The following is a 25,978-nucleotide window of genomic DNA, read 5'->3' as shown; positions in this document are numbered from 1 at the left end:
ATTCTTTTTTTTTAATGGCCCCGGGGTTTAGAAGCATTGACCCCTTTTTCCCACCCTCACACAAGAGCTCCGTTAGCATGGCATTCACTCATTTGTATGGAGGAAGAAAAAAAGATGCTACTATGGCCAAAGACAACTGAAGGATTGGGGAGTGCCCCCAGTGGCTTCCTCGCAAAAAAAAATGGATCTCATCACTGCTGATTTTAATATAATGAAGCTCCCCACCACAGGAGGCGGCCTTCACTCTTTCCAATTTTGCCTGTGTAGCCTCTGTTTATGTAACTGAGGTCTGTAGCTTAGAAGAAGGTGGGGTAGAATCAGGTGGCGGTGAGCAATGATGGGAAGTTAAAGAATCCAACAACATCTGGAGGGCTGCAGATTTCCCATCTGTGCCCTAAGACGACACTGTTTTCCCTATGATCTGTTCTAAGCGAGTATTTCAGAAAAATGAAGCTCTACAATAAATTGGAACTAAGTATAGCTAGAAGAACAAAATCAGGAGGAAAGCACAAAGTCAACATCTGAATTGGTTATAAGAACCATCTGCCTTTACCATAAGGCAAAACAAGTTGTCTTTAAAGTATGATTCCTCTTAAAGGAGTTTAGATACAGTCCACTTTCTGATAAAGACAGAAAGGTTTATGTAACAGAGCTACATGAGCATAGTTTTTAGTACTGATCTATTATATGCTACATCAGAATAGGGTTTTTTTAAGGATTCACCTATTATTTATTATTATCCTACTTTAAAAAAACAAACCCTCAAATAGCTTACTAAACTTAAAAGGAACCATGTTACATTAAAAATAAATACATAATTAGCAATAAACAAATTAGCAATAAACTATACAGTGGACACCTTGCCAACAAAGGTCCGTATAGTTAAAGCCATGGTTTTCCCAGTAGTGATGTATGGAAGTGAGAGCTGGACCATAAAGAAGGCTGATCGCTGAAAAATTGATACTTTTGAATTATGGTGCTGGAGGAGACTCTTGAAAGTGCCATGGACTGCAAGAAGATCAAACGCATCCATTCTTAAGGAAATCAGCCCTGAGTGCTCACTGGAAGGACAGATCCTGAAGCTGAGGCTCCAATACTTTGGCCACCTCATGAGAAGAGAAGACTCCCTGGAAAAGACCCTGATGTTGGGAAAGATGGAGGGCACAAGGAGAAGGGGACGACAGAGGAGGAGATGGTTGGACAGTGTTCTCGAAGCTACCACCATGAGTTTGACCAAACTGCGGGAGGCAGTGGAAGACAAGAGTGCCTGGCTTGCTCTGGTCCATGGGGTCACGAAGAGTCGGCCACGACTAAACGACTAAACAACAACATACAGTGGACGCTCGGGTTGCGAACGTGATCCATGCGGGATGCACATTCACAACCCACAGCGTTTGCAACCTGCAGCTGCGCGTCTGCGCACGCGTGGGTTGCGATTCGGCATTTCTGCACATGTGCAAAGCTTCCGGGTTTAGGCGGTCTGTAACCTGAAAAAAAGCAACCTGAAGCATCTGTAACCCGAGGTATGACTGTACAATATTGTGTTCTGTACAAAATAGAGCTATAACACACAAAGACGACATGATCAAGTGAAGTCTGCTTCAGTTCACGTCCAGCAAGAATTGCACTGGGAACACACCTCATCTGTGCTCCACTTGGAAACTTTACTGGCAGGGATTCCAGCCACAGTAGGAAGGAGTTTACTCTGCTGTTCCCATCGCAAGGGAAAGGCTGGGATTGTCAACTTCGAAGTCAAAATAACTGGCTCAGGATGGGAACTCCTGTTATTGGATTCCTTGGTGTCTGTAAATAAAAGGAAACAAACAAAAATACAAGCAAGTTTTAAAACTGCAGGCTGAATTATTTGGTTCAGATCTGATTGGCCATGGCGACCCAGTGACATAATCCATAAATGTGAGCTTAAACCATTAATTTGTGGCATTCAAAAAATCCTGTACATTGGCAGGTATAACATGAGATGGTACCTTTGGATTCATTTAGAGATGACTCTTCATTTTCCATCTTCCTGCCTGCACAGCCATCTTTCTTTGCAAAATCCTTAGTTGCCTGGCATCCCCTAATTAATTAATTGATTAAATAAATAAATCAATTAATTTTCAAGATGCTACAGAGTACAACAAACCATTCCTATCACCTTTGCATGGAATATTCTACAACAAGAAATAGAGACCCATATATGTTCTGACAGGGGTTTCCATTGTCTGCTGAGACAGACTGAAGCCAACCAACCATCTGGAAGGGTTGTTGGGAGGATAAAATGAACCAGGGAGGGAGATCTTTGCCTCAGCTTTAATTTAAGAAATGCTACAGAAGGAAGCAACCAGAGTGTAATTGCTGGATTAATTGATGCTGAAACACAGAAAATAACCGACAATTCTCTATTATCTTCAGTAGCTATCATAGGCGATTAACTTTTTATAGAAAGTTGACAGAAATGGAAGTCACTTTTATGAGTATTTCCTTTGTCATCTGTCACATAACACCTGCCTGCTATTTTAACATAGAAATGTAAATGGCTTATATAGAAGTGCATTACTGGAGGGGGACATCCTGGAGCATGATGCAATGCAGGCAGCCACAGAAAATAACTAATAAGGTCTGGACAAAACACAATTCAATTAAAACAACAAACAACTGCCATGAATAGCGTACGACTACATTTATCAGCAGTGAAGCACTGTCCCACCCATCCTTACAATTTAATTCAGTGCTACAGGATGCGGTGAAAGAATTAATTCACAATAAAGAATATGCAAAATGGAATAGTGGTTTACACACATTCGCCATTAGCATGGAAAAACTCACCACAGGGCAGTAGCACCCTTGAAGAACCCCGTGATTAAAATGGGATTCTTTTTAATGTGTGCTAGGTTGTAAACCACTGAGGGTTGTGGGTTTTTTAACAATTAAACAATTTTTTATGGTGGGGGGAGGTTGTGCCTAAGATTTTCCTGTTTCGCTGCTGGTCTGGGCATTTCACAAAAGCAGACAGATTTGACACAAAATACGTCACACAGACATGTTGATGAAAACAGTCTGGAGGTGAAGGAGCCTGGTCTGTCCAACATGTATCCTGCATAGTTGCGATGGGGGAAGAGTGCCACAATACATGCATTTTGTCCAGAGAAAATATTATAGTAGGAGAGTAAATAGTAAAAGTGATAAAGAAACTGCAGTGAGTGATGTAATGAAGCTTGAAATGACATAATGATGTTTGGAAATGAACATATCAACAGATTTTTTTCTGCAACAGCTCCTCTCGCTGAAATACAGAATTCCATTAATAATCACGGGAAACTATGTGTTTGTTTCTGGTTGTTTTGTTCTTCTTGATATGGAGATGTTCATATTGAAAAGTAAGTGTCTGGCTATTCTAATTACAGAAAAATAATTTGATCTAGGTTTCTGGGGATTTAATTGGTTCTTAATTAAATAGAAAGCTTCAGTAACCTAAACACTACTGTGAAATATCAACTGCATGTAATTAACTTTTCTGAACAGAGTGCATTGTCCCTGTTCACATGTTATCAGCAGCCACTTAATAATAGGGCTGTTGTGAAAATGATTTGTTAAGTGTTATATTTGGGGTATCCCATTGTACTGTAGCAAGGCAACAGACACCACACTATGGTCCTTAGGCAAAGATCCTTTCCCCACAAGCATCTGGTGGTGAAACATAACACTACTGTTTTCTTCCTTTTTTATATAAGCCCTGTTTTTAATTAAAGCCATAAATATCTATATCTGCTGCAAAGGTGGTGAATGCATTTCTATGGATAAAAAAAATACTAGTTAATATTTCTTTTAAAAAAGAAATTAAAAACTTGTGTATCTCTAAATATGGAGAATACAATCTCCATGAAAGGAAGATTTCTCTTATCTGCTTTATATGTCAGAAGCACTGGGCATTATTGGTTAATGCTATAGTGAGGTTATTTCATGTTTTTTATTTTAACAAAATGATACACAATACAATTATCAATAAAAACACCAGCCTCTACATGTCTGATAGACTAAGGTTACCAGATGTCCCCGTTTCCTGGGGACAGTCCCCTATTTAATAGGAAGTTGAAAAGTGTCCACAGATTCATTGGAAAAAAATCTGGTAACCTTATGATAGACTTGCCTAAATAGAAAACAAGACTAGTAACAATATTTCTGCAAACTGACTTTGTGGGCATTGTAAGATCTGTCAGTTTCCTAAACCCAAAAAATTGCAGGAACAAGAGAAAGAGATCAGCCTCAAAGATGGTAAAATGTGATAGCCTGGTGCATAGTAAACAGGACAAAATGGAAAGAAAAATAGATAGGCAAATAGACAGTAATATTTCTGGGAGTTATTCATGTGGGCAATATAGAATTTGTGTCAACATTACACAAACTATGGCTATAATTCTTCCCTAGGCAAAGCCACAGCAGCTGGTGCTTGTGCTATAATTGTGCTCTATAACTTCAGTGATAATTTGTACAGACTTCTTCAAAAACTGGGGTTGTATTGATCTGCTTACAAAAGGCAATTAGATCAATCAGAGGCTTTCATGAGCAGGAAGGAGGAAGAGGTGGTTTCTGCAGCTTCTTCCTTTCTCCTGCAGCCCCCTGGCGCACCTGCCACACTGTTCCAAAGGGTTCCCCAACCCTGTACAGCAAACCACCACCACCACCCCCGTTTGGATGTGTATACAAAAATCAGCAAAAACTGCCTCATTTTTCACTTATAGGAATTTCTGCTGAACCAAACAGTGGAGGAACACAGTTGGATAAACTTTTAATTCATTACATCAATTAGTACCATGAGAACCTACTACTTCTAATCATGTACTCAATTCCAATACAATGTTTTAAAAAATATGCTTCCAAAAAGTATGTCGCACATACACCAGTTAGTATTTTCTTAGTGCAATGCTTTGCTGGGCTAGTTTCAGTTATGGCATTCTAGTTTCTATAGAAACTGCACAGAAGAAAGCAATGTGGCCTATCTCTAAACTAGATACCTTTCGCTTCTCCTGTTCAATAGAAAAAGTACTCAACTCTTGACAGCTAGAACAACCTTGACTCACCAAGCACTCAAACAACCACTTGAGACAGTATGCTTGAGATGCTTATTCTTTGCCTAAATATTTGCATCGGAAATGCTCTTGTGCATGCCTGATCATGTTGATCAGCACAGCATTAGTGTTATCTGGGAAGGATACTACAAGTTTGACCCCTGGTACAAAAGACCCACCCACCGTGAGGCAGCTGCCACTGTTTTGTCCAAAAGGAGAGATCTTGAAGTGTCAACCTGCTATGATGCATGGAACACTCTCTTCACTGAATCATAATCACCCACTTATTTGCCAAGCACAAGTAAGCATTCCTAATCCCCTAACTTCCAGTAAAAAGACTGCATTATTTATATGACATGGTGCATCTAACAAGTAGGACACCTGAACAAAGCACCTAATTCAGGAAAGCAATTACTGGCACTAGGATGATGAGCATCAGAGTTGGAGTATTCTTTATTTTTAACATATTTGAAAGGATACCTGTAGTTCTTTTCTTTGACATCAAACATTAGAGGCTTTTTGCAAAGAGGTTTCACCTCTGTGTCTTCCTGCTTTGATGAATGGAGATGAGCTGAAGATTTTAGGACAATGGGACTGGGACATTTTCTATTACTGATTTAAAATAAAAGGACAAGCTTTCAAAATCCTACGTTCATGTCAAAATTAATCAAAGAATTGAAGAATTAATAGCAAGCTGAACACCATGCAGTAGGAAAATACCATATAAAATTTCCTTATCTGCTATTCAGATCTTTACAATTTGAGATGGATTCGTATTTAGAAAATACAATTGCACACAAATATGGAAATCTCTTTTTGGGATTTATTTGCACCCCAACTCCAGAGTCAACCCGCATTCATGGAAGGACAGTTGGGCTCACAGAGGTTTTTCCATAAGTGGAAAGGGATCCCTCCATGAGCACATTTCCTTCTATGATTGGCAGGAGCTTCCATTCAAAGGGAGAAAATAGGATTCGAACCTATGGGTTGAAATCTATTTACTATTCTGTGTTATTATAAATAAAATTGAAATTATGTAAATGTTAACCAGATATCTGATTTTGCTCTAATTGAAAAAAGTAATCTGTATATAATTTAGTTCATAAAATTTATGTACCATTTGATTGTAAGGGAAAAAAACTCTAAAAAGATAAAAGATTCAAATCAAGAAAAAATGCAATACTTAAAATATACAGAAAATTAAAATATTAAAATTCAAATCAGCATTTCTAAGCATTCTGGGTAGGTTTGCCTAAACAATGATTTTAGCAGGTGCCGAAAGGTTAGCATTTGATCTAAGTCTGCAAGCACTATAAGCTACATATAAAGGAAAATTCTGCCATAGTTACCTGATTACAGGAGATGCAGATCTTTCATTTGCTTCTGGTTTCCGATTCCAATGCAGAGGCAGAATACTCTGAGGCATCTCTCCACTTAAGCGGTCTGAAAGGGTATGTTCTTTGCTCAGATTTATCTCAGAATATGGGCAGCTGAGAGCACTGAAAAATTGAAGCAGAAGAAAGAGATTAGACATTGAAAAGACTTCCCAGTTGAACTGAACACCCTAAAGATTACAAGTTAGGTGGAACCTGTCTCAATCCATTAACCTATACAAGTAAAAATGTCTTGCAAGACTCCTACTTTAGAACTAAAGTGCCAACTAAATTTGAGCACACAACACTTGGAAGTTCCCCATCAGGGAAATGTACTGATAAAAGAAATTCATTTGTAGGTTTCTTGTGCCATAAGATGTCAATACCTCTTCTCTTCAGTTTAGTTGTTCAGGTAGAAGCAGCCAGCTTTGTTTTCCCCCTTCCCTGGCATACAAAGCACCACAAGTCATTTCTGTCATGTAGTGGAAGGAAGTGTGCCTTTTTTAGTAGTATTTTCAGGTGTTTAGGTGTTACTGACATCCCAAAATACTGCTCCCTTCTGCCTGACTCACCTTTCTTGATAGTAACTGTTCAGCTCCAATGTCAAATTGGGTCTATGCTGGAAACAGAGGGAAGGAGTTACTGCCATGGGCATAGTTCTTCCCTCATGAATGACTTCAAAATGGCGAGGCGTCTCAGCAGACCACTTATAAACTTTTTTCATTTGACATAGTCATAATTGTCAAAACTGGCTATGAAAACCAATGGCCCTAGGCCAAAATCCCATTAGCCTGCTTGGTAAATTGAGCTCTACTCAAAACAGCCTCAATCTCTGTTGTTAGAAAAAAATTAACCAAGTACAAGATCAAGTAAATATATTACTGATGTTATTCTCAAACCACCTAGATGAAGCTTCTAGACTTGTCCATGAAAGCCCTATGCAAGGACTTCTCTCCCCCCCCCCACCTCCCATTAGCTCAGGAAGGATTGGGAGAATCCCCAGAATAGCATGCAGGAGGAGGAGGAGGAGGGGGATTATTCTGTTTCACAAGTTACAATGCTTGCGCCAACATAACCATCAGAAGAGCATGACATTGCCTTTCTCCCTCAGTGACTTGCAGACCATAGTTTGAGAACTTCTGTTCAAGCGTAATAGTAGGCAATGAGATTGGAAGCCCAAAATGAAATGCTAAGAGGGATTGGGGAAACTTCAGAATCTGAATCGAAAGTCCAAGTGCAATTTTTGTTAAGTAAGCTGCTTCATCTGTATGAATATAGCATTGGCTTTCACAGGACACTTGGCTTCAGAGCTTTTTGCCAGAAGCAGACAAACATTTCCTGAAGTATTTGATAGCATACATTAAAAAGGAAGGGGATAAATTAAAGAAATCACACTTCTAAAGCAAGGTGAAAATTACAAAATGAAATAAAATTAATTAGGAACTGAAATTGGCATCATAGTCCCCACAAGTCCTAGGTGCCACACAAATTGCCTAAAATTGCTCTTAACTTTTGACAGTAACACAGATATGTAGCTATTAACTGAATGCACAAAATGAAGCTTCGACACTTTGCCAGACACAACAGAAAGTATAAGAAAAAGATTCTCCTTTACTTGTCAATAAACTAGATCACCTACTGTGAAAGAAAATTACTCTTTTCATTTCATTTTATTGTTATTTTAGGAAGGACTGCCTTTGTACAATATAAGGGGGGGAAATGAGCTCACAATTTACCTGTGGCTTCTCTTTTCAAGACAGTAGCTATCCTCCCACTTACCATTTCACATTTATCCCTCATTGTGACATAATTGCTTTTGATATCACAAGCATCTTCCTCAGAGCAGTAACCTAGCAATCTATATAACCACTCAGAAATGGCAAATGTAAAGACAAAGAGCAATCCCAGTCTCTTTTTAGTCTTTAGCTTATTCTGTTGGGTAGTCCAAAACACCAGGTATTTTTCAGGTTTGGACCAAAGGAGCTGTATGTTGTGTTAATCAACTTTCATTGTTTTCCTTTAAGCATTTGGCTCTGGGCAACATTCAATCCTTACAGATGCTTTCCAGAATGGAAAAGAGATCAATTCTTCAGTACTGGAGGCCTTGCAGCTCTTTTGCTATTGACAGAAAGAATGCCAGAGCGCAGCATGCGAAGAGTGTCTTATAATAGAAGAAATACTACTGACATTTTCCCTTAGTGCATTTATTTGTTTCAGTCATGCACTTCCATTTGGGTTGCCAGCCTTTCTTCACTTTTTCTTTCACTTCACACTGAACTGCTTTTCTTTCTCATTCACTTCTATTAGTTCGTATAAAAAGCTGTGGGTTAGGGTGGGCACAAGTGGGTGCTGGGGTTGTTTTCGCTGAATATCACAACCAAGATCCAAATATCTACTTTCACAAATCTGAGAGCTAGGGCATGCATGGAAATATTTTTTTTACATTTCCCCCTGAAAAACAGAAAGGATTCAAACTACTTTTGAAACTCTTCTGGTAAAGCAGTGTGTGGGCAGGTCAGGATTGCAGTACCATGGAGAGTTCCGAGTGAACAACTTGCTCTGACAAAGACTGAAAGCCATTTAAAGCTTCCACCTGCATCTCTCCCAGGCTCCACCCCTTTTAGTGAGAACTTAGATTCTTAAAGGGCCAACCTTCTGGCCTGAAGACACAGCCTCCTGCCCGGTGAGATACTGTGGGGGACATTTGTTTTTTCAGGCTCAACAGAAGGCATCTGTGAGATTAAGACATCTGTGAGTCAGGTTCTGGCTCTACAGATCCTGGAGGTTGTGCTATGGGCTGTTTGTCAGCCTTGGGATCAGTAATCTCCTGATCTGCAGTAGAAAGCTTAGAGTCCTCAATATGGTCTGACTCCTTAGCCACTGACTGCAGCCTCCAACTGTGCGCCTTGATCACAACTGAACTCTGGGGCCATCATCCTCTACTTAGTTTCAAAAGATAGCATGGAGGGCTCTTTAGCACATGGGATGAATCACAAGATTCTTCAGATCTTTGCCATTATATACACTTGCAAAAAAATATAAAAGAATCAAAAAATAAAAGGAAAGGAAAACCATCTCCTTGCTACTACAATGTTAGAAAATAGGGAAACTAATACATAATTTTGGAGTAAAACCTTAGCACCTTAAAAATCAATGGGAGCTGTGATGTCATTCGATCCACAACTACAATGAAAGCATTTTGCCCAAGTTTGTCCTTCTTTGCTCACTATGTTTTAAAACAACCAGCAAGTTGTACAGGAACTATACAAACAACAAATAAAGCATTTAACTAAAAATGTATGAATTAAAAAGCACACAATTTATTCACAGGAGACACCAGGCAAGCTAATCTTCCTGCCTTTAAACCAGGAGGGATTCAAATAAATTAAGCTTTTTCTCAGGAAGCGGTAAATTTATATGTACATTGCTCAATATTAATAATCAATTTATTGACTATGACCGCGCAGTCAAATCTGATTTAAAAACTTAGAAATGCAGATGAAGTTCAGTATTGCATTTGAAAGAAAAATGGAGATGATTCAGTCCCATACAACACACATGGTTAATGGAGATTTTAATCTGTAAAACAAACAAAAGACAACTAAAAATATAAAACCAAATTACACTGTAGGAGGAACTGAGGCATAACTCATGTATTTTAAGACAGGTGCTGTATCCAATTTTAGGAAATAACTTTTGTTTTTAAGTGAATGCTTTAGATTTACAGTTCTTAAAACAGGACTACTACGTTAGCACTGTATTATGCAGATGGCTTATTTTGGAACTCAGCACCAAATGAAGTTGATTTTTCTTGGTTTCCATTTTGGTTTTTTAATAAAGCAAAGTAAAAAGAGACTTTCACATGAGCAGTACAAGCTCAGTTTGAGAAATATACAAGTAGGCTTGTTCTCTCTCTTCCTTTGTAAACGAATTCCCTTCTCCATTTCTGGGTTGCCATAACCATGTTCAACTATGACAAACTATGGTTTAGCACAAACTGGGTGTCTTGGTAAACTCTGAATGCAGGAGTTAATCATGACAGCCCCCATAGCCACACCCCCAAACCCTAAATCCATAGCCCCTCAAAGGAGAATCCAAACTGATGTCAAAAAAGGTAGCTGTGCAAGGAATGTTTACTACAGAAATGAAGGAATAATGTCTAGTCTTTCAAGAAGGACTCCAGTCCTATATATAGTTACCTGAGTGTAAGGTCCATTAAACTTAGGGGTGCTGACTTCTGAATGAATAGGTTAAACTTGCAAAACACATGAAGCGTCAACAAAAGATATTCAGCCAGCTAAAGCCTCTTTGTCTCTTCAGTCACTCACCTGAGCCAGGAGACACCATCAATTAATTACCCTGGTACTCCAGCAAATGATGTCATCACTTCTGCTCTGGAAAGAGCAGAAGGGCTGCATTCGCCCAAGTTTCCCTTCCACTACACCACTGAAGCTTGGAAGTTGCCATTAACCATAGCTGTTCCGTTCAGATGTCATTAAAAACCAACAGTAACTTGGAGATGGAGGAAGAGGAAACACAAGAAAGGAGGAGGAGGAAGAGGGACTGCATGAGCTTGCAGCATGTTTCTCCATCCTCTAAACCACTGTGTTGATGTTTTAAATCAATTCGTAAATCCTCCCAAGCAGCACAGCCTCCAGGTCTCCATTTAACAAGCCAAGCATAAATCATCAAAAATTAATCATGTTATACCCTACACTGGGTTGTTGACACCAGAACAAAATGGTATACAATATCCCCTTCAAATGAATACACAGCTTAAAAAACAATTGGAAGAAAAAGAAATTATATGATTCACTTGACATCCTCTTTACTGAGGAATTGTGAAGGCTTTAATTTTTAAAAAGCACTAGACAGATCAGAAGTATGTCTAACAGCATAGTCAATCCCACGTTGTATTGAAATGAAACCAGTGAAATAGCAAAGCAACAGAAACATTGCATTTCTGCAATCAACAGTGTTTTTGTGAACTCTGTTCATAGACAAGAGAAGGAGTCCACATCTTCACAATCAGGGACTACAAGTGACATTTCCACTAGAAAAATAAGAGAATGAATCACATAGTGATTAATCTTTCCAGCGGGTGGACAGGAGACTGTGTTTGCATGTGGGCTTAAATACTCAGAACATAGTCAATCTAAATAGTCACACAATTTGAGGTTGTTTTTTTTACAAACAAGAGAGTGAAGAAAGGGAAAGTAGGATTATAGTGTTGGGGTGGGGGGAAGTTATGCAGGACAGCTCCTTGTACCCCCCCCCTCCTAGGGCTTCTGAGGTTATGTAGATTTTCACACTCTTCCACAACCAGGTGAGTTATACAGGAATCTTAAAATCAATTCTACGTTGGCTGACCTTTGTATTATAAGGTATACTTTGTAAGACATTCAATACACAATTCCTCACATAAACACACCAGACACTCCCATTTGTATGCAAGCCCAAACACTTTTCTGCAAAGCAGAACCCCCAAAGCCCTTTTTAACATCTACATTTTAAAAGGTGCTCATTTTAACCCTGCCATAATTAATCACCGCAGGTTTCATCCAGCTCAAGCAAAACACTTATCAGAAAATGGCCAATCTGCCTACTCTCAGACACATGCTCTGACAGCATAAATGCACCTTGTCATAAAAAATTCAAAAGTACATTTTCAGCGCTGAGATGAAAGAACCCACGGAATAAAGCCTGACATAGATAATTATATCCATTTTATATTGTCATTTTAACTCAAGTGGACAGTGGGGCACAATCTGAGGATTCTAGGATGACGTGGATTCAGAAACCTGTAGGCTCCTGCTATTTTTTCCCCTGAGTGCTTATTGAACTAAATGTCCCAGTAATTTTAATATAGTTGAATTTGTACTCAAACTGAATTGTAAGACTGCAGTAGCAGCAAATACAAGTTATAACTGAATTAGTTTTCTTTCTCCTTAGCATTATATAGTAACAAATATAGTACATATTTGTGCTGACCTGCTTTATATTGATGCTTTTCATCTTCAACCAGCTATCTATGTATATATGCTATATTATGTATATATGTACGCATGTACAAACAAATCCCCCTACTACAAATAGTTGCTCCAATTCATGGAGGGCAATAGGCACAGCAATGGGGCAGAGGCAGGGGGAGGGGGTAGTCCCCCCCGTCTCCACTTCTCCCATCTCACTCATTGAACACACATTGACAAATGCCTGAAGAAAGGGCAGGGGGAGAAACTAATAATATATTTTATCTGTTTTCCAATTATTTTGAGTGGTGCTTAGATCAGAAATTCTGAAACACGCATTTCTAAACAAAATAAAAAAAATTCCTTCCAGTAGCATACTACAAGGAGTGAGTCTTTGTGACAATGAAGAACAAGAGTGTTGATTTCTAGATTAAGCAGAAGGAGTAGTAATTGGCACAAAGTAAGGGGTACATTCCACAGATGGGTATATTAACCAAGTTAGCATTTAACTATGTCTATCTAGCTGACAGTAGTGACAAAACAACATGTTTTTACTTCAATAGAGGCTATCAGGCGCACTTAGATACCCAAACACGAAACACTGATGTGCTCACCAATTGCACAAACCTGTGAAAACTACTCTGTAATGATAGGCTACATTGTTTGTGTGCGTATAAAGATATAAACACAGACACACAGACACAGACAGACAGACAGACAGACAGACAGACACACACACACACACACAGAGAGAGAGAGAGAGAGAGAGAACCCAGCAAGAATTACATCACACAACTGAGTTTTAAACCAGAACATACCAATGAAGTTCCAAACCTTTCCATGTTCATTCCAAAGAGGTAACCTGAATTCCTGTTTTCTTCCTCTAGTCCACATCTTCTTTTTCACAAACAGCAATTAAAGCTGCAATTCTATACCCCATTTCCTGGGTGTAAGTTTTATTGAACTTCATGGAACTTTCTTCCGAGGAGACGTGTGTATAAGCTTGTGTTAGAAATCAAGTATGTGCAGATTCTAATTGGACATCCAAGTTTAGCTATTTCACACATACCTGTGGTGGCCCGTATGTCTGGCTCTTTTTATGTGTCCAACTCCTTTGCAGCCCGCTGTAGGACATCCTCCTTGTTCTAAAGCTTCTACCAATTCCAAAGGACCTATACAAATAATATGGGAGGTAAGATGCAAGGCATTTGTAAGAATGGAAGTTATGTCTCACATTTAGGCAAACTCTAGTGAACATCTGTTTAAGATGCTGAAGACCAACAAGTACAAATTACCAAGATAAAATATTTAAACCTTACTAAAATCTCCTGCAACCATTTCATTATCTTGTTAGTCAAAAACTGACAAGTATTTTGTTCTTTAATAAATTATGACTCGATTGTATGAATATTGAATCAAACAATGATTTATGTTATTCTGCACATAAATATTCCTGCATTAAGGATATAGATGCAATTTCTTTCACAAGCTATTAAGAATTTATTTCTTCTATTTTGTTTTTGAAAATTTAACTCCTCCTGCAAAAAATGAACACCCTCTTCCGCCCAGAAAATTTTTCTCAATAAGGAAACTACAACTTAAGAGGTTAATTTATCAATTGTTTCCAAGAGCAAGCATTATTCTCAACTGATCCTCCAAGTATTCACTTCTAACTACAATTCTATGATTCTATAAACTATTACAGCAGTAACTGACTTGGCTCTAATATGCCACATCACTTTTTCTAAGTCAATCACATACTTTAGAAATATTTCTTCAGAATCTAGAGGATGTTTTAAAAGCATTCATATACTGGTTTCTATTTTTTACAGTGAAATAATAGGGATGCAACATTTAATCAACAAAAGGGTTAGATCAATTGATTAAGCACATGAAGGCATAACAAAGGTTTTTAAAAACAAAAACAAAAACTGTTCATCCTTTGTTCAGAATGTGGATTTATAAAGAGCTATAATTTTGCCATGATCTGGAGTAACGTGAATTCATATTTAATATCAAGTCAGAAATTAAGAATATCACTATTTCCCAGTCTCCAGTACCAAGGTTATTTGCTTCAAAGATACTGGCTTTGTTATGCATACTAGACTTATTCGGTATTACAGAGGTGGCATCAAACAAAGGGCAGGTATTCAATATCCTTTCTTTAAACTTCTACTGTATCTTATAGAACATCTCACTAAGTGGGGGCTGAAGAGGATGTCCAGTTTTCCCACACCAGCCAGCAGGATGGATATCAGGGCTATCTGCATCGATCCAATAATCATAAATACTATCCCAGCCATCAAAGTGGACCTAGAACACAAAGGAATATTACATTTCAAACTTAAGCAAAGTTCTATTCCCATGCAATCTCCAAGAGTGCTTGGCTTTCATTAGAGAACATAATGGTTAAGAGAATCCATTTGTTCAAATTTCAGGCATTATGTATTGGACAAGGGTGTGTGGGAGAAAAAGTTTGTCAAGTAATTCAGAATTATCTACCAGGCTCTCGTCTTACAAATTACAACAGCTTTTGCATTTACTGCGATAAGAAATAGACCACAATGACAACTAGTTTATTAAAGTGTTGATGCGTGAGCTTAACAATTTCTTTAGTACAGAATGGTCCTCAGTATGAGTCTATGTGAGGCCAGAATAACTTGTGATGCATCAAGTTAAACACAGCTCACTGACCATACAAAGCTTCTCCAGTGCTTTTGACAGATCCTATTGTTGCAGTCACAGGCATACAATAAAAATAGGGCACTGAGCCCCTGATGGACCGCCACAATTTTTGCCCCACCCACATCCCCCTGAAATTCCCCTGCCCCAAACACACCAGTTATACTGTTACTATGCACTAAGTAATAATGATAATGATGATGGTGATAAAAAGGTTAAGTACTATCTAGAACAGGATGAAAGTTTTGAGGAGTTAAGCTTGCATTATTTGAGGCATCTAGTTCTGGTTTTCTAAAATTATTCCTCATCCCGCAAGCCACAAGTGATACCAAACACTGTAGATATGCAAGAAAGTAGTTCCCAAAAACAACCAGTGCTGTTAACAAGTCATGGAGTCTAAAATACGTACGGTAGTAAAAATGTTTTAAATTTTTTATTTCCTTGCTAGTTTCATTTTTATATCATATCTAAGAGGAAATGAATGGGGGTCTGAAGGACTAGCATCGTACAAGATGAAATAGGAAATGACTGAACGTACACCTTTATTTCAATACTTTTTGGACACAATGTACCAAGCAATACATTTCAGGTGGAATTTGCAGTAAAATGACTGGAGATTAGTGCTCAACTCAGGCGGAACTAAAGCCTCATGTGTGATTATGGAACTGCTGGGTTTGCAGGCTTCTTCATTCACTTTAATTGAAGGAAATCATTTCTACGCCTGTGGATGTTTGTTCTCCCTTCTATGGGAGTGAATGGAGAAGCCATGTGGGACAGTGTGTGTAACATGATACCACCACGCAGAAGGGATTCTTCAATACAGTAATTTTAAAATATATTTAAAAGTATGAATTACTTTAATTCTGTGGTCATCAGTATCTACCACGGTTGCGACTCTGATTAGTACAGGATTTCTCTTGTCAACTACTTCAAGTTTCATATTCTTCTGGAATCCATGAGAAGGTTTCTACAACAAAGAAGAGATTGAGCTGCTTATTATTTATATCCTTCTTTTCTATTAAAAATAACCAAAAGAAAATAAATATAAAAGATTTTTTTTAAAAAAATTAATCAGATTTGTTACAGCTGCTCCCATAGTTTACAATTAATAATTGATGTCAATTAAACTAAAAATTTAAAACAGCATATGCACTTACTTAAACTGGCATTCACAGCTTTAAAAAAAACCCTTTGTTAATGACGTTGTGTTGTATGCAATTGTGTCTTTCCACTGCTGAAAAGCTCTTTGGTCCAGCTGAGACTTCTATGAGTGGGAATTGGGAGGAAATGGTTGTTGCAAATTTCCCTTTTCCTATGTCCAGCCCTTTTAATACTGTTGAAACGCTTTGATGGGATTTCAATCTACACTTCCCACATCTACCTCTAGTGGGAGAAATTATTTAGCTTCTTCATTATACAGTAGGGTGGAGAAAGAAAAGACATACCCAATAAACGTTTGCCTGAGCATTTTGCCTTGACAGCTACAAAATAGCAATATTATTATTTTGATATGCATGTTGATTGCAAGCTGAAAAGCCAATATACTATTATATGCTACTTTGTTTATAGCTCAGTTTTAAACGTGTTTGCTGTCTGCTTTGTTGTTACTGTGGCTACCTGCTTTACTATTCTTTCATTTTTTTCATATTTTCCTATGACTTACTGGCCAAGACACCAGCAGAATACCTTAAGACTGTCCCAAAAGTTAGACTTTGTGGCTTCATGTTCATGCCAATTTCTCTCTCTCTTACCCTCAACCCTCTGATTTACTTAGCTGTTGTTTTTGTGTACCTGCTGAACTGAAACTTGCCTCCAAAGCTGAAACATTGGTAGCTTTTAAACCATTAAGGTTATATGTTTATATATAACACCTAAGCTAAATAATTTTATAAAACAATGAATGGTGTGGATATAAGGAAAGTTTTCTTCCTCTCTCAAAAAACTACAAGTGAGGGTCACCAACAAAACTGACTGCCAGCAGAATCTGAATAGAAAAAGGAAGGAATTATTCATATACTGCACAGTGAATTAATAGAATTTATGGCTAATTATAGAATCAGTCTCTTCTTTCTTAAACTGCCAGCATGCAGGAGCTGGCTGGACTAGGGACCCTCGCTTGCAATTTGTGTTTGAGAGGGGGAAGGAAGCATTGGGGCAAATGAGCTTTTTCCCGAACGCAAACTACAGCTATGCATGCTCACAATATGGATTAGGATTCCGCGCAGTGGTGCCACACTCTGGATTTCCCCTCTCCACTCTGGCAATTTATGGAGGAAAAAACACTCACACATGTGTAGAGTTTGGGCCCGAGGTAGTGGTGGTCACTAATTTATAGGCATTGATTTATTTACTATTTGATGATTCTCCTTTCTCCTGGAGCCCCTGCCCTGCTAGTTCTCCAAAGCAGATTTTCAAGGGGCACAAGGGAGCTGCAGGGGAAAAGGAAGTATCACTGAAAGTCCCCTCTCTTCTTTCTTATACTGTCACATGAGCAGAACTCCTCCCAGGAGAAGTTTCTACCAGTAGAAGCCACGAAGCATAGGAACAGCCATGAAGCATGAGATAGGCATATGAGAACACTGCACATTTTTCTTACCACTTTAAAAGCCCTGGCAGGTGCTGGTAAAGAACTAGTTTCTTCCAAATATTTCTCCCAAGAAAAATGCTTGGCATGTGGATAGTCTGGAAAATAAATGATGATACAAGATGTAATTATGTCACGCAACACAGAGTTAGGATGTTTTTCAGGACTTGTTAGGTTTAAAGAAGCAACAGAAGAATAAATAAATATGCTTGCACTCATTCTGCCATCCTGCAATGCAAAATATGAATAATGGGACTTGTCAGCCTTCCTGTGGACAGAGACCCAAGCTCCAGAAGCCACCTCTCTCATATCTCACCTTGAGAAGACATACATCTATTTTTCATATTATTTCACTCCTTCTGACTAGTTTTCAGAGGATGTGTATGTTTTACTCTAATGTGTGTTGTCATACAGTTAAAACACAACATCATCAAAGAGAAGCTCCTGAACTTTAAAAATGATTAAAAGGTTATGGTAGAAGTAAGCCTCTGGCGGCCCTCAGTAACAATTATTTTAAGGATTCTGAGCAGATCAGAGTCCTGCAGTTATGAATAAATAAATGAACATTTAAACCTCACACGATCCCAGTCACCTTTCTCCTCTGCACATTTTCTAATCCTACTTTTGCTTGTTCCTCGGTTGTTCTCCTAACAACTATATGCATAAGGCCACCTATTTACCTGTCTGTGTGCTTCTCCCACACACCATATTCATTGGGACTATCTCTTCATATTTTCCCTGTTCTTTTTCAACTACATCATTTCCAGTGTTTACACATTCACTTCCTTCAATACCCTTCCTTTTCTGCATTATTTCCTTCAGCCTTCATTTGCCTTCTTGCCTCTTCTTTCCCTACCCCCTTCTTCTTTCCTCGGTCCTCTGCTGCTTCGTGCCACTTCCTCTTCCAGATGTGAGCCCCTTTTTCTTGAGTGGGCACTAGGACACCACCAAGTGGTTGCCATCTTCCAATTGCTTGAGACAGGACAAAAGTAATTACACCAAAGAATCTCTTGAGTCACCACTCCCTTAAAGTGGCTGTTTGGCAGTTACCGTATTTTTCGCTCCATAGGGCACACCGGACCATAGGGCGCACCTAGTTTTTAGGGGGGGAAATAAAGGGGGGGAAATCCCCCCCAGCCCCAAAGAGCAAAGAAGCCAAGCCAGCGGGATCAATCCCGCTGGCTGTCTTGGCTTCCTCTTTAGCCACGCACAACCTCTCCAGCCGGGAGAGGCTGTGCGCGGCTTCATTTTTAGCCCCGGGGCTGGGGCGGGGGAAGCGGAAACAGGTCCGGGAGCGGAGGCAAGGTTGCGCAGCCCTGCCACCGCTCCCAGAGTTTGTGGGCTGGCACTGCGCTCCCCAGGCTTCGGGCTGCAGGCTGCTATCCGCAAGCCTTTGGAGCCCGGCGGGAACTCCCGTCGCGCTTTGAAGGCTTGCGGATAGCTGCCCGAAGCCTGGAGAGCGAGAGGGGTCGGTGCGCACCGACCCCTTTCGCTCTCCAGGCTTCAGCGAAAGCCTGCATTCGCTCCATAGGACGCACACACATTTCCCCTTCATTTTTAGAGGGGAAAAAGTGCATCCTATAGAGCGAAAAATACAGTACTCATGTTACTGTAAACACAGGCTTCAAAAACAGTTTGAAACCTAACACACTGTGTCGACCGGCTTCAACTTTTGTCATGTCAGGGCTGCCCAGCATCAGGTCCCCATTCCTTCTACATTGATTGAACATCCCGAAAAGGACTTCAGTGGCATCAGAATAGTTCGTTCAGTCAAGACAGTGGCTTCATTACAACTATAGATTTAAAAATAAGATAACTCCACTTATTAGAATCTCAGGTATAAAATAGACTGGAATTATTAGAATACATAAAGAACCAAAAGTGACAAAATTCTGCTGTGACTCTGAGCATCTAAGCATCGAAAACTAAAAGGCCTGTGCATTCCAGCTCTTAACGTTTTACTGAGTCAAGTACTAATCTGAACCTTTAGGAGTTACACATCAGCTTTAAATGCAGATAGTCCCATGCCTAGCCAGTAATATCTTGGCAAAGCTGCTTTTTAGACAAAATTTCCACCAACACTGTAAATGCAGAATATAGCTTTATACTGGCTACTATCATGAGGGAAAATATTGTCACTGTGGGAAAGCCAATTTGAGTTTTCTCTGTTTATAAAATGCATACTGTTAAAAGGTAACAGCTTACAAAGCATTACTTTTCCAAGTGACTCATAATATGGTAGTGAATTACACCATCACTCTGTGTGGGCTATTTTACAAAACTCTCTACTAGCAAGCTACAATTACATCACTTGCAGGTTCAATATTTATAGTACATTTAAGAAGATTTTCATGCTCTAATTTCATAGCTCCAAGGTATTATTCATGATTTCCACAGTTTATTGATTCTCATCTGCTAGTTATTACCGTTTTCTGTAACACATTTTCTCTTTTGCATGGTAGTCTTTTCACTTTATTCACATAATGGCTTACATGAGCTCCCTATTCTGTTAAAATTCAGCACAGTTAAGGGTTGTAGTCAATGGTAGCTCAACAGTAGAGCATCTGAGGTCCTGGTCTCAGTCTCCAGCTTCTCCAGCCAGTCGGTCTAGACAATACAGTCGTACCTCAGAAGTCGAACGGCATCCGTTCCGGAAGTCCGTTTTACTTCCAAAACATTCGGAAGCCGCACCAGACATTTAGGTTCCAAAGAACGTTTGCAAACCAGAAAAGTCACTTCCAGGTTTGCAGCATTCGGGAGCCAAAGCATACGAGTACCAAGGCATTCGGCATCCAAGGAACTACTGTACTGAGCTAGATGGACCGATACGCTTACTCAATATAAGGCAGCTGCCCACTATGTCCCTAAGTTGCTATTGGAAGAAAGACAAGAATCAGGTGCCCTGATTTGTGTGAGTTGAAGCACTGTCTGTCAAAACAAAGCCACTTCTGGTTGTTCCTCTAAAATCTTAAGTACTTTAAGGATGATCAGGATTTCACCTTTTCCAGTGTACATAATATTCTGGCATAATTTTTTATTCTCTCCCTTCTCCCATTATTGTCCCTGCAAGCTCACTTTTAAAGTGAGAGGATTTTTACTCTAAGTAATCCCACATTACAATTTCTAGTCTTGTGAAATAAAGTTGTGCACAGACGTGCTCTTTCATACAGACCTCGAGGGGTTACAAGGGTCTTTCTGTGCTCTTTACACCAGCCAACTGGATGAATATGTGGACTAGCCGCTTCACACCTGCAGGAGAAATGTTGATTTAGTTAGATTTCATTTCTATAAATGTCTTAAACAGCTTTCTAGGGTCTGTCTAAAGCAGCTTATGGTCAAGAGAGATCTGGGCTGCCTGTAAACATAAATGCTAGACAAGCTCCATAGCTCTAAGAAATAGCCTCTCAAAGGAATTTTGTCTGAGCACATTAATTTTTGGCCTAAAACATTCAGCTAAAGAATTGGTCCAGCCTTACAAACCATTCAGAAATTACCCAGTGAAAAAATGGTTACCTGCAAACACAATCCTAAGACACTAATATATGACCCAAAAAGGAAGGCGGGGGGGGGGGGGAGGGCAGAGAATAAAGTACACTGATTTTATTCACCGTAAGTACCGGTAACTATTTGAGTGGCTAGTTACAAGCTTACATTTTGTAGCTTTTTTGTTCTTCCAATGTGCATGTCTGAAGATGTTTTTAGATGCTGTGAGTTGCATATGCAAGCAAAAATGGCCAATAAAATACAAACTGTGCAAATTGTTCTATTGTGGTAGAACTAGCTCTCTAGTTCAGTAAGACTGATAGGCAACTCTACAGAATCCTGTCTGAAGACTCTGGCATAATGTATATATGCTTATGAACCTTTCTTCTTTTCTGAAAAAGAGCTCTCTCATTTGTGAAGCACTTGTATTACCATGAGCCCCTGAATTGTAAGTAATCAGGTAATAATAGTATTTCGACAGTTTAAAAAATAATGATTCATAGCTGCATTATAACAAAATAGAAAGGGTATAGAGACAGAAATTCCTTTAAATATATATACTGTTCTGAATACTGGTCTTGCTGAAGAGGAATCACTCTAATAATACACAAGTCATCTTATAGCACCATCTAGTGCTCAGATGTCAAACTCACTGTGAACATATGTCAAGTTAATTTAAGGAAATGCTGAAATATCATATGTTGCTCTGAAGAGGTGGTTCTTCCCTTCTCACAGCCCACCTAAGCATTTCTGAGTATCCTGAAGGCTTTTGAGAGTGACAACTTTTTTTAAAACCTAAAGTAAGCTTCTAGCATCCACAAAATTAAAACGAAAACCCATTCATCCCATTTACGTTTTTCAACTCTCACATTTAATAAAATAGCAAACAATTTAAAAAATATTTATAGACGGTGAGCAAAAGGAGAGCAACATAAATGTTGAGGTAAGAACTACATGTTACAAATCTGCAATTCTTTCCCTCACTCAATAGCCAAGCTGCTTTAATTTCCAATAAGTAAAAGATTCATATATTTTACCTTTAGGAATGAACAGCTGTACCTACCCCATATTCCATTCAGTCTGAAGACACTTTTCCCTCACAAAAGTTTGTTTACATTCATTTTTCTTGACAAAAGTTTGGGGGATAGGAAGGTATATCATGCTTAAGGCAGCTGAGGTAGCTCAATCAGCTTAATATCAATGTCATAGGTTCGAGCCCCATGTTGGGCAAGATTCCTGTTTTGCAGGGCATTGGACTAAGGACCCTTCTGGCCCCTTCCAACTCTATGATTCTATTATTCCATGAAACATGAAGTTCTGCTGTCAGATACCAGGTGTGGGGGCCACTCTCCTGTGGATTCATCCCAGTGTAGCTGTAACTTTTTAAAGGACCACATTATTTATTTGAAGGTCTACCTACATCCATGTGAGCCTGCCCAGCTCTAAGATTAGTATCTGGGGCCTTGCTAGCTGGCTTGCCCATTACAGTCTACCAGACTTGCAGACAATATAGGCAGGGCCTTCTGGTGGCAGCCCCGAGCCTTTAGCACTCCCAAGACAAATACAGCATAAAATGCCCTATCGTTTTAAAATGGACCCTAAAATCATTTCTGTTTCAATATGCATTTTAATAAGTTTGTTGTGAGCTTGGCTTCAAAAACTTGTTTTAAGCTGCTGACATTTCAATTTGGGAAATGGCTCTTTGTATTTTAAAAATATTATGGCATTTAAATTGTGTTTTGCCAGCTGCCTTGAGAGGGCTCTGCTCTGAAAGACTGCATATAAATACCTTAGAAAAAAAATGAGTGAAAAGGTCTGCAACCGTGGGTGTTGGGTCAATCACAACTTCATGTTCGGGAGCCTGTGCCACTGGGCCCACCTGCATTGCTCCAAGCTCTTTAAAAGTTACAGCCCTGCCAAGGGATGAACCCCTGGGAAACATGATGCTGCTATAATATTTAAAAGGTGCCCATATCCCATTTAAAATCAATGAGACAAGCTAGTCAAAGACAAGCTAGACCAAACTGCGGGAGGCAGTGGAGGACAGAGGTGCCTGGCGTTCTCTGGTCCATGGGGTCACGAAGAGTCGGACACGACTAAACGACTAAACAACAACAACAAGTCAAAGTCAAATCCCAGCGCTTTCAACAGAACTTGAATGCAGCATGTCCACGACATTTAATGCCGACGGGTTCAAGCAGCAGCTTTAAACAACCTCCCTGTGTCTTCAGAAAAGGTTCTTTTTCTTCTGGTGCAGGGTATATTTTCTCTTTTCTGCTTTATCTTCAGTTTCTTTGCCCTTTGACATTCTGCAGTTTTATTCTGCCTTTGCTCTCAAGCTCTCCTAGCAACCAACCCCACCTCCTTAAGCAAGTCTGCCTCACACTTAAACATGAATGACTAGCTCAAGAGTATCAAAAAACATGTTAAAAGCAAAGCAATGGTCACCCGTTTCTGTGGCCAAGCATTGGGACAGCATTCATTCACACTAGAAAAAGGAGATGGAAGGTTTCATGGCCTAAACATCAGACTACAGTGATACCTCGGGTTACAGATGCTTCAGGTTACAGACTCTGCTAACCCAGAAATAGTACCTCTGGTTAAGAACTTTGCTTCAGGATGAGAACAGAAATCGAGCTACGGCGGCACAGCAGCAGCAGGAAGCCCCATTAGCTAAAGTGGTACCTCAGGTTAAGAACAGTTTCAGGTTAAGAACGGACCTCCAGAACAAATTAAGTTCTTAACCTGAGGTACCACTGTATTATTAGACTTCCATGTCAAAAGGCCCACAATCTGCATATCCAGTTTAAAAATCAAAATGTTCACATGTGCCCTTACCAAAGCAGAACAAATGTAAACCATGGCCTGCGTCACATGACAGGGAAGTCAAAATATGGCTTTCTAGAATGGTACAAATGTGCTGCCTCCTGAGAAGTGGTCACAGCCACTTTGCTCCTTGGCTTAGTGACTGTGCTGAAAGGCTTGGAGAGGAGCAAAGCAGCTGAAATTACTTTCCCTGGCAGTCTGCACATTTGCATGAAGCCAAGGTTTGGCTTAGCGTCATGTGCAAACACGGCCAATGAGAGAAACAATAGTGCCTCAATTTGAAAACCAATCTAAGGAAGCTTTATGGAGAACTTAAACGCTTGTTCGCTATTTTTCTTTAAAAAAAATAATGTTTATTAAAGATTTTATTGGTTTACAAAAGTATGTGCATTGTCTCTTCTTTCATGCTGTAACGTCTTTTCTACAGATCAGTTACATTTGTTATGAGATGTTAGTGTTGGGTATAGTATAAGGTCAGGGAAAAAGAGTGGGGGAGAGGGGTGGGGGGAATTTATATTCTTTTTTATAGTGTACGTGTGGGGTTTTGTGTCAGCGTCAGCTGGGTAGGTTCTCTTTCTATTCGCTTGATACATTTCTTGCTCACTATTTCTGAGTCTTTGCCTCTAGTAAAGTTATTGTTCAACTGTACATTTTGACATTTTTCTGATGGACCAACAGCATTTCCTATGCTTTTTACATTACAACGTGGTATCCTTTAATTGAATGTTTAAGCCAAAGCTTTATAAAAGCATAATGACAGTTCTGCAGACAAAGTATAATGGAACTACCATTGACCTGCTTATTGGTTTGCAGATCCAATTTCTTTTGATGATCGTTTGATAAGATCTTGAGGAAATTTAATTTATTTATATGAATGTTTATACACTGCCAACTAATAAAAAAGAGTATTGTGACAGTGTACAATAACATCATTAAAACATCATAAAATTAGATAATTAGGTAATAAAATAAAGGACAAATGACCAACACTGAATGAAATTAAAACTCTAAAAATGCTTGGTGGAATGTTTTCAGCATCAGAATTGTGGGTGTCTCTCTGAATTCAAAAGGAACTTTGTTCCAAAATTCTGGCTGACACTATGCTAAAATCCTTAGTTCCTGAGAGGATGCTCTTCCTAAGTAACCAGCTCAGCTAATTTCACTGATCAGTGGTGTATGTGAGAGCAAACTATTTTTCTGGCAGACAGCTTTTTGCCACTTAATGTGCAACTGTCATCCATATTGTTGGTGTTGTCACCATGCTAGAAGGAATGCTCTCTGTGTAATATTCCACAGCTGGCCTTGTCTATGTTAGCATCTTTCGTTCCCCTCATGAGCAGCACATGCAAGGGCAATGTTGCTGGAAAGATTAGGAAGGAGGGAAGGTTTGAGAACCTGTGACCTTTTCACCTATCAGAGAACTTCTAGAATGGCTTTTCCATTTGGGCCCTTGCAAAAAGAGTTCTGTGCAGCATTTTGAAGTCCTGACAAACAGCTGATTGTTGAGGCTTCAAAGCATCACTTCGCATGATGTTAATGGCTGGGGGCGAGGAGATATAAAGATCTGGCTCAGCGGCCATATCCAGTTCCCCACCCACAGCAAAGAACTAAGAAATTCAAACATTAACAGCACTTGCAAACTTTTAAATGGGGGGGGGGGGGAATGCACACACTAATCAGACCATAGAATACTTTGCATCTTTCAACAACAGTGGTACCTTGGATTAAGTACTTAATTCATTCTGGAGGTCTGTTCTTAACCTGAAACTGTTCTTAACCTGAAGCACCACTTTAGCTAATGGGGCCTCCTGCTGCTGCTGCGCAACCGAAACTGTTCTTATCCTGAAGCAAAGTTCTTAACCTGAAGCACTATTTCTGGGTTAGCAGAGTGTGTAACCTGAAGCGTATGTAAGCTGAAGCATATGTAACCCGAGGTACCACTGTACAGTAGTACTTCGGTTTAAGAACAGTCCTGTTTACAAACTATTTGGTATA

The 25,978-nt window shown here is 39.3% G+C and overlaps 1 protein-coding gene across 15 annotated transcripts in view; it reads right to left on the bottom strand.

The window, feature by feature from the left end:
• L3MBTL3 (L3MBTL histone methyl-lysine binding protein 3) overlaps positions 1-25,978 on the bottom strand; it is a 62,447-nt gene that overhangs the window by 1,464 nt on the left and 35,005 nt on the right. For 11 of the 15 annotated variants that reach the window (XM_083731156.1, XM_083731149.1, XM_083731159.1 and 8 more), the window contains 9 exons: positions 20,847-20,923; positions 17,687-17,772; positions 15,947-16,057; positions 14,607-14,721; positions 13,478-13,580; positions 6,416-6,565; positions 5,547-5,678; positions 1,986-2,077; positions 1,640-1,803 (listed from right to left, as the gene is read on the bottom strand). In XM_083731156.1, coding sequence (XP_083587282.1) covers positions 1,640-1,803; positions 1,986-2,077; positions 5,547-5,678; positions 6,416-6,565; positions 13,478-13,580; positions 14,607-14,721; positions 15,947-16,057; positions 17,687-17,772; positions 20,847-20,923 — 1,030 coding nt within the window. The remainder of the gene's footprint in view (positions 1-1,639; positions 1,804-1,985; positions 2,078-5,546; positions 5,679-6,415; positions 6,566-13,477; positions 13,581-14,606; positions 14,722-15,946; positions 16,058-17,686; positions 17,773-20,846; positions 20,924-25,978) is intronic. The other 4 variants (XM_083731153.1, XM_083731155.1, XM_083731154.1 and 1 more) reach the window with 2 other exon arrangements.

The sequence above is a fragment of the Podarcis gaigeae genome (assembly GCF_964106915.1).
Source record: "Podarcis gaigeae genome assembly, chromosome: 3".
NCBI classification, from domain to species: Eukaryota; Metazoa; Chordata; class Lepidosauria; order Squamata; family Lacertidae; genus Podarcis; species Podarcis gaigeae.
This window is presented reverse-complemented; position numbering and strand designations above follow the sequence as displayed.